The sequence below is a fragment of the Erithacus rubecula genome, assembly GCF_903797595.1.
Source record: "Erithacus rubecula genome assembly, chromosome: 24".
Taxonomy (NCBI): Eukaryota; Metazoa; Chordata; class Aves; order Passeriformes; family Muscicapidae; genus Erithacus; species Erithacus rubecula.
Window position 1 is genome coordinate 686,129 of NC_136676.1, and position 7,595 is coordinate 693,723.

The following is a 7,595-nucleotide window of genomic DNA, read 5'->3' on the forward strand; positions in this document are numbered from 1 at the left end:
ACCTACAGACCTGCTGCAGCTGCTGCCAGTACTGAGCACACTTTCTGGGGCAAGAAATAAAACATGAAAGTAATGCTTCTAAATTTCACATTTAAGATCTTCATTTTCAAAACACATGAAAATCAGTTTTGCTCTGGTATTTTGTGGCAGAATCAGAGAGTCTGCAAAAAAAATGGACATTTGTGTGTACAGTCCTAGACCTGCACATTAAGGACTTGGTTTTTTTGGGTATTTAGGCTATCAAAGATATATTGCACTTCTTATACTTGAGTTAGGAACTTTCAAGAGTTCTAAGATCAACCATTAAGATTAGCTTCAGGTTCATTCAAAATCATACCTGTGAAGAAACATGAGAAAACTTTCTTTAAAACATACATGGAATAATCTCTCCACACAAATTTCATACTAATTTGTACCTAAATTAGAAATCTTTCCAAACATTGAATCTTTCCTGAGTGTCTTTCTCTGCCTGCCAAATTCCTGTACTCCTGGTATCCATCGGTCTCTCTGCCCTATAATCCTGCTGGTGTGTCCAGCTGCCGAGACTGAGACCAAAGACCTGCAGTTGGGAGTTGGGCTGGAACAGACGGGTTACCTGAGCACCACCGGCACCAGCAGTGAGCTCATGCTCTGCCACCAGCTGCTGGGTCAGGCGCGACTGCAGCTACAGCACCCGGGAGAGGATCAGGCGTGAATCCGTCCGGGACGAGGAAGCAGTTGCTGGAAAATTCCAGAGCCTGTCATTCAAAAAACCCAACTGCCCACAGGTAAGGGGACAGCACCCTGGGGAGAGGAGCTGATGCAGGCACGCAGCTCTGCCGAGCTGGGCAGGTCACGCTTGGGCTGCATGCACTCCCATCTTCCACACAAAGTCTGCCCAAAGGTGGCACGTGGTGCGGATCCCTCTGGAATCTCTGAGCAGTGTCGGGATCCGGCAGTGCAGTCAGCAGAGTGGTGACTGTTCTACACACCACGACCCTTGCCGCCATCCCTTCCCACAGCGGTTCCAGAGCGCATCGAGCGAGAGCGGGGAGCCAGCGGTATGGCCCATTCCTCCTCCATTTTAATGCCATTTTACCAATTTTGCCTTATTGGTGGCGCTGCTGGCAGCGTTTGCCATCTGCAGCCCGAGGAAGCCCACTGCAGGCTGGTGCTGGATAGGAGCGGCAGCGAGACCATCGCCAGCAACTACTTCCGATCCCGGCGAGCCGGACAGATCCTTCAACTGAACCAAGGTAATCCCGTTTCCCCAGATATCCGCGGCACGCTTCATTTTCCTCCTTTCCCTTGAGAAATCAAATGGTGACCCACCCCAGACCAATTCTGCCTCAACCCCTTGACCTCTCAGGGGTTTCTCGCAGGATGCAGCCGCATTTTGGGGTCCTGCACGCATCCACCACAACACCTTCCTCTCCTCCCGCAGCTCCCGCAGGCTCCGAGGAGGCCGCGGGCAGCGCCTGCACCATCCCCCAGCCCCGGCCCTTCCCCCTGCAGTCCCTGGCCTCGGCTCCCCGCGCCGACACCAAGCGCAGGAAGGGCAAGGCCAGCTGCAGCGCCCGCCGCTTCCAACCCACCGCGGGCGCCGGGGCACCGCGCCCCCGCGCAGGAGGGAGGGGCACGGCTGTCGCGACAGCGGCCGCGATGCGGCACCACGGCGCTTGCGCTGCGTCCAGGCGTCGCGGAGCTGTCTGCCGCTGATTGGCTGGAGGCTGCTCGGCCCTGGCGCTGATTGGCCGACGCTCCTCGGTTCCGGCGCTGATTGGCTGAAGGCTGCCCGCCTCTGAGGTAGTTCGGCGGCCGGCACGAAGATGGCGGCGGGCGCTGTGGTTGTGTGTGGGCTCCTGGCCGTGCTGGCGGCGGCCGCTGAGGGGGGGGCCCGCACGCTGGTGCTGCTGGAGAATGGGAACCTGCGCGACACGCACTCAATGTTCTTCCGCAGCCTCGCCGGTACAGAGCGGGCCGGGGCGGGATCCCGGGAGGGGTTGGATGCGGAGGGGGGGACCCAGAGTGAGGATGGGGGAGGTTGGGGTTACCTGAGGGAAAAGGTCTTTGAGTCAGGCAGAGGGAGGAGATTGCAGTCCTGTGGCTGGGCTGAGGGGCTGAGGGCGGAGCCAGGGGTCCCTTGCTGGAAGGGGGTGCGTTTGGACTCCTCATCAGGATGGGGGAGAGATGAGGGTCCCCTAGGGGAGAGGGCGGTGGTTGGGGTTTCCTGATCAGGGTGAGGGAGGAGATTTGGGCTCCTGCACCGGGCAAAGGGAGAAAATTGGAATTTCCTGGCCGAAAAGGGGAGTGTTTGGAGTTCCCATGTCAGAGTGGAGGACTGGGGTCCACTGTCGGGCTGAGGGAGATCGTGCCAGTCTGAGGGAAGAGATTGGGGTTCCCTGGAGCGGGAAGGGAAACTGTTTGAGATCTTCTGGTCAGAATGATGCAGGAGATGGGGGTTGTTTTCCCAGCTGTGCCTGTGTTTAGCTCCCCTGCAGCATGAGTCCATGTTTTATGGGTGACAGCAGGGCATCCTTTGACATCAGGGATCCATCCGCTCCTTGGGTTTATGTGGGAACTCTCAGGTGCTGTTCTTAAAAAGTCCCTAAGCCTGTTTTTCCAAAACATCCCTTCACTGGGGAAATGAACTTCTGGATCCTGCTGCTGTTTTGCTGCTCCATGTGTGGTTTCTTAGCATGCAGAAGTTGTCGCTTTTGTCTCTTGGCTGCAGACAGGGGCTTTGACCTCACCTTCCGGACAGCAGATGATGCTGGCCTGTCCCTGATAAAATACGGGGAATTCCTGTACGACAACCTCATCATCTTCTCCCCATCCATAGAAGGTAAATGTGAGAGGGGAAGACTAGAGCTTGATGGCATTTTTGGAATGTTTTGTGAATTTTAGTTAAGTCATATGCTTTGGATGTCTCAGTAGGAAATTGCAACTCTGTCCCAACCTTTGGTGGTGGTTCTTCCATTGACTTGGTGATTTGCCATGGTTTCATTCTGCTGGGGGATTATTTCTGAGCTGTAGCCATGAATTCTCGGTGTTTGCTTTCAGACTTTGGTGGGAACATCAACGTGGAGACCATCACCGCGTTCATCGATGGCGGCGGCAGCGTTCTTGTTGCCGCCAGCTCAGACATCGGTGAGTGCAGGTGTTCCTCCAGAGAATTCATTCACTGCAGCAAAACCAGCTGCTCCTTGTGCCCCTCAAGGCTTGCTCAGGGAGGAAATGGGTGATTCATGCCTTTAGTAACATGTTCAGTGAAAATTTAGCTGGGGAGGTCACGTTCCTCCTTGGGGTTTGGCTCATAGAGTGTTGAATTCACAACTCTCAGCTAAATTGACTGTTGAGTTTCTGTGTCTTGTGACAGAGAACCCTTTGTGTCCTTGCAGGTGACCCCCTGCGGGAGCTGGGCAGCGAGTGTGGGATCGAGTTTGATGAGGAGAGGACAGCAGTCATTGACCACCACAACTACGACATCTCTGACCCTGGCCAGGTAGTGCCTTTGCCTGTTCCTTCTGGCTGCTTTAATGAGCACGTGGGTGCAAAGCTTTAGGGATGAATCCTATGTCCTTGTGCTCCTGTTTTTCCTCTATCCCTTCTTTCCCACCATCCTCCCAGGAAAGTGGGAAATAATCCATGTTGCAACATTCAGTTCTGCTGCTGTCAGGATCCTTCAGGCTCTGGTTTCAGATGGTTGCTGTGTGCAGGCGGTGGAACTGTGATTAATGCTGGTTCTGAAGTTTGGGGGGGAATTTGACCTGAATGTGAAGTTTGTAAGACACTGAGTGCAACACTTCAGGTGTGGGAAGGGAGGTTTTCAGTCCTGGATTTTCAGATCAGTGTAGAAACACAAATGTTTCTACAGTTTTACCTGCCTGGTGTAATCCAGCACTTTAAAATTAAAACATATATTAAAGTCTGAGTTAGATATACTCTGATAATTTTTGTTTGAGGTAAACTGTTGAAGCAGTACATATGTGCATGTTATCCTGATTTGAGGGTAAAGGTTGCTAAATACAGGGAAATAAAACGCTGTAGGTGTTGCTGTCTTTATCAAGTGACGGTTTATATTTCCTTGAAGATCAGTATTAACCTAGTTTGATGAGAAACACAAAAATGCTGTTTTGCTTTTTAGTTGAACTACAATGTTCACCCGACAGTTGTAATTGTCTGTAAGAACCAGCTTTTACCTGAGAAACTGTTGTTTGTCATTAGACCCCGCTGCATCTGACGTAGATCTCTCTTGTTTTCCTAGCACACGCTCATCGTGGCCGACACCGAGAACCTGCTGAAGGCCCCCACCATTGTGGGGAAAGCAGCACTGAACCCCATCCTGTTCCGAGGAGTTGGGTGAGCAGCAGGGGGTGAAGTGGGGAAAGAGCAGTTGAACCTGAGGTGTTGCTGCGAGGTGAGCCCCTAGGGCTCTTAATGTGAGCTTAACAAATCTCTCTTGATTTCACACAAAAATAGAAGGAAATTCTCCAAAGTAATTTAGTTGTTAACTTAGGAGTGGTTCATAACAAAATAATGGAGGAAATATTTAGTTTTTTAGCATGTAGAAGGTCCATGGGGTTGAGCAGGTGGCCACACATTCCTCTGGGTATGGGGATACTGGGGGTGTTCGTGCTGCTCACCATGGCTTTTCCTGCAAGGATGGTGGCTGATCCTGACAACCCACTCGTGCTGGATATCCTGACTGGCTCTTCTACCTCTTACTCCTTCTTCCCAGATAAGCCCATCACTCAGGTACGCTCCCTACCTTTCTCTCACTTTTTGAGATGTTCTTCTACAATTTAGTCCCTCTAACTTGAGCTGCTTGGGAAAATCCTGGAGTGTTTGATCTCCTGATTGATTTTGAAAGCGTTGGGCTGTTGGCTGCTTCCTGATTCTGCCTTCCTCTCTGTTTTCTGCTGGTGAGGAGGTGATCAGTGTAAGGGACGCATGTCCTCCATGCTCTGGAGAAGAGGCCAGCCTAGATAAAAGTATCTCTTCTTCAAAGCATCCATCCCAGCTGGAGTGGTATCAGAATCCTATTCCTGCTTTTTCTGAGCTTTGTGGTTACTCCTTAATTGCAACTGGTGCTACTACAACCAGACTGTCCCACCCCACAGCAAACTCTGTATGCATCCCCCGTGGGCTGAGCCCTGTTCTCCCTGGTTGCTCCGCAGTACCCGCACGCGGTGGGGAAGAACACGCTGCTGATCGCGGGGCTGCAGGCGCGCAACAACGCCCGCGTCGTCTTCAGCGGTTCCCTCGACTTCTTCAGTGATGCTTTCTTCAATTCTGCAGTGCAGAAAGCCACTCCCAACTCCAAGAGGTGTGTTGGCTCCCCTGCCAGTGTCTGGGGAGTGTTTTGAGAACAGAGGCAGCAAATGTTTTGGGAAGGAGCAGAAAGCTTGAATTGAATTGGGGTGACACATCCTTTACCATTGCAGAACAAAGCACTTTGGAGAGCAACTCCTTCCTTTAAGCTCAGCTCAGTTTGTGGTGCTTTCACATCTGTTTGGTTTGGGTTTGGGTCATGGGGTATTTTCCTGGCTGTCTCAGTCTTCCTTGTTCCACAGGTACTCCCAGACAGGTAACTACGAGCTGGCCGTGGCCCTGTCCCGCTGGGTGTTCAAGGAGGAAGGGGTTCTGCGCGTGGGTGCTGTGTCCCACCACCGCGTCGGGGAGCTGGCACCACCCAACGCCTACACTGTCACTGACCTCGTGGTGAGGCTGCCAGCCTGGGGCGGGGCACTGCCTGGGGACAGGATTTGGGGAGCACTGGAGTTTGGAGTGGGCCAGGGCTCATTTTCAGGCATTGCTGGTTAATTTGTCCCAGGAGTACAGCATTGTGATCGAGAAGCTCACTGACAGCAAGTGGGTGCCCTTTGATGGGGACGACATCCAGCTGGAGTTCGTTCGCATTGACCCCTTTGTGCGCACCTTCCTCAAGAGGAATGGTAGGTCCCCATCAAGAGGAGTGGGAGGTTCCCCTCAAGAGGAACAGGGGGTCCCCGTCACTACCCTGGCCCCACACTGGCAGTGTTTGCACCTTCCACAGCCTGTCGTGTCTCCCCTGTCTCCCTCAGGTGGCAAATACAGCGTGCAGTTCAAGCTGCCAGATGTCTACGGCGTGTTCCAGTTCAAGGTGGATTACAACCGGCTGGGATACACCCACCTCTACTCCTCCACACAGGTAAGCGTGAGGGAGTGAATCCCACCCTCTCCTAGCAGGAAAGGCTGCCTCAGGCTGCTGGACTGCAAGGGCTGTTCTGTCCCCTTCCAGGTGTCTGTGCGTCCCCTCCAGCACACGCAGTACGAGCGGTTCATCCCCTCGGCATATCCCTACTACGCCGGTGCCTTCTCCATGATGGTCGGCCTCTTCATGTTCAGCATTGTCTTCCTGCACATGAAGGAGAAGGAGAAATCTGACTGAGCTCCCTGTGGGAGCCTTTTCCCGGTGCCAGGAGGGCCGGGCAGTGCTCAGAGCCTCCTGTGTATCCGTTCGAGAACTGGTGGGTGCCGGATGTGCTGTGGGGCTGTGTTTGTTCTTTTTTATTTTTACACATGGGGGGTTATTGAGAATGAAAATTAAATTTTGGGGGGAGAATCTGTTGCCAAAGTGTCTGTAAACCTGGACCAGAATGCTTCTGACGGTTACAGATGAGTCTCGATGTTTGCTTCGCTCCACTGTTGGAATGATTTGGGTTGGAGTTGTGTTGGGATGATTTGGGTTGGAATGATTTGGGCTGGAGTTGGGTTTGAATGATGTGGATTGCAGATTAACTCCCAGTTCAAAATAAAGTTTCGTTCCTCTCACCCTGGGTGGGAGTGGGGTGAATTCGTGGCCTGGGGCATTTGGATGCATTCCTGGAGTTGAGGGCTTTGTCCCCATCTCTCTCTGCTGCGAGTGTTCCCCAGGGTGGGCTGGCAGGAAACAGATTGTGCTGAGGCTGGAGAGTGCTGAAAGGCAAAAGGGGCAGTCTGGGGCACACAGGGGGACTTGGGACACCCCAGAAAGCACAACACAGGGTCTGGGGTGTCACCAAAGGCACACAGAGGAGGACAGGGCATGTAAAACCCCCCCCTGTGCTCCATAATGCAAACAGCTGAGTTGAGGAGCACACCAAAGGCTCTGCAAGGACCAGGGATAACCCCCTAATGCACACTGAGGGATCATGGGGAGAAAAAACAGCTGGAAGATGTGATCCCAAGAAAACTGGGGTGGAGGAGCTGAAGTGGGGGGCCGAAGTGTGAGATGGAATGAGTGGCTTTTGGGGTGCACCTGGGCTGTTTTGGGATGGAAGGTGGAGAAATTGCATTGGGACTGACGGGTCAGAGGTGCCAGTGAATAAAAGGATGAAGATGATGGGGCTTAGGGGGGGCAGCAGGTGGTGTGCAGGGACCACCAGGGGCACAGGGATCACTGGGGACAGGAACTGCCGTACTACATCTGGGGACACCTGGGCCGCCGGTGACACGGGGATCGTCGGTGACCAGTGACGCCTAGGGGCACAGGGATGCCTTGGCGGCACAGGGACCCCAGAGGCGCCCTGGGGACACCGTGGCGCGCGGGGACCCAGAGGCGCACTGGGGACACGGGCACCGGCGGTGACACC

General features: G+C 53.5%; 2 protein-coding genes across 2 annotated transcripts; both read left to right on the forward strand.

The window, feature by feature from the left end:
- Positions 1 to 1,016: 1,016 nt before the first annotated feature.
- On the forward strand, positions 1,017 to 1,698 carry KIF17 (kinesin family member 17; the record flags this gene model as incomplete). The annotated part of the gene is made up of 2 exons (XM_079326165.1): positions 1,017 to 1,235; positions 1,424 to 1,698. The coding sequence occupies exons 1-2, from the start codon at positions 1,043 to 1,045 to the stop codon at positions 1,696 to 1,698; spliced, it is 468 nt and encodes a 155-aa protein (XP_079182291.1). The 5' UTR covers positions 1,017 to 1,042.
- Positions 1,699 to 1,770: 72 nt separating this feature from the next.
- DDOST (dolichyl-diphosphooligosaccharide--protein glycosyltransferase non-catalytic subunit) lies at positions 1,771 to 6,638 on the forward strand. Its single transcript, XM_079326025.1, has 11 exons — positions 1,771 to 1,947; positions 2,714 to 2,824; positions 3,043 to 3,129; positions 3,381 to 3,484; positions 4,247 to 4,341; positions 4,644 to 4,737; positions 5,160 to 5,308; positions 5,556 to 5,703; positions 5,816 to 5,936; positions 6,066 to 6,172; positions 6,263 to 6,638. Exons 1-11 carry the CDS (start codon positions 1,809 to 1,811, stop codon positions 6,410 to 6,412), a joined length of 1,305 nt encoding a protein of 434 aa, XP_079182151.1. The 5' UTR covers positions 1,771 to 1,808; the 3' UTR covers positions 6,413 to 6,638.
- The last annotated feature ends 957 nt before the right edge of the window (positions 6,639 to 7,595 follow it).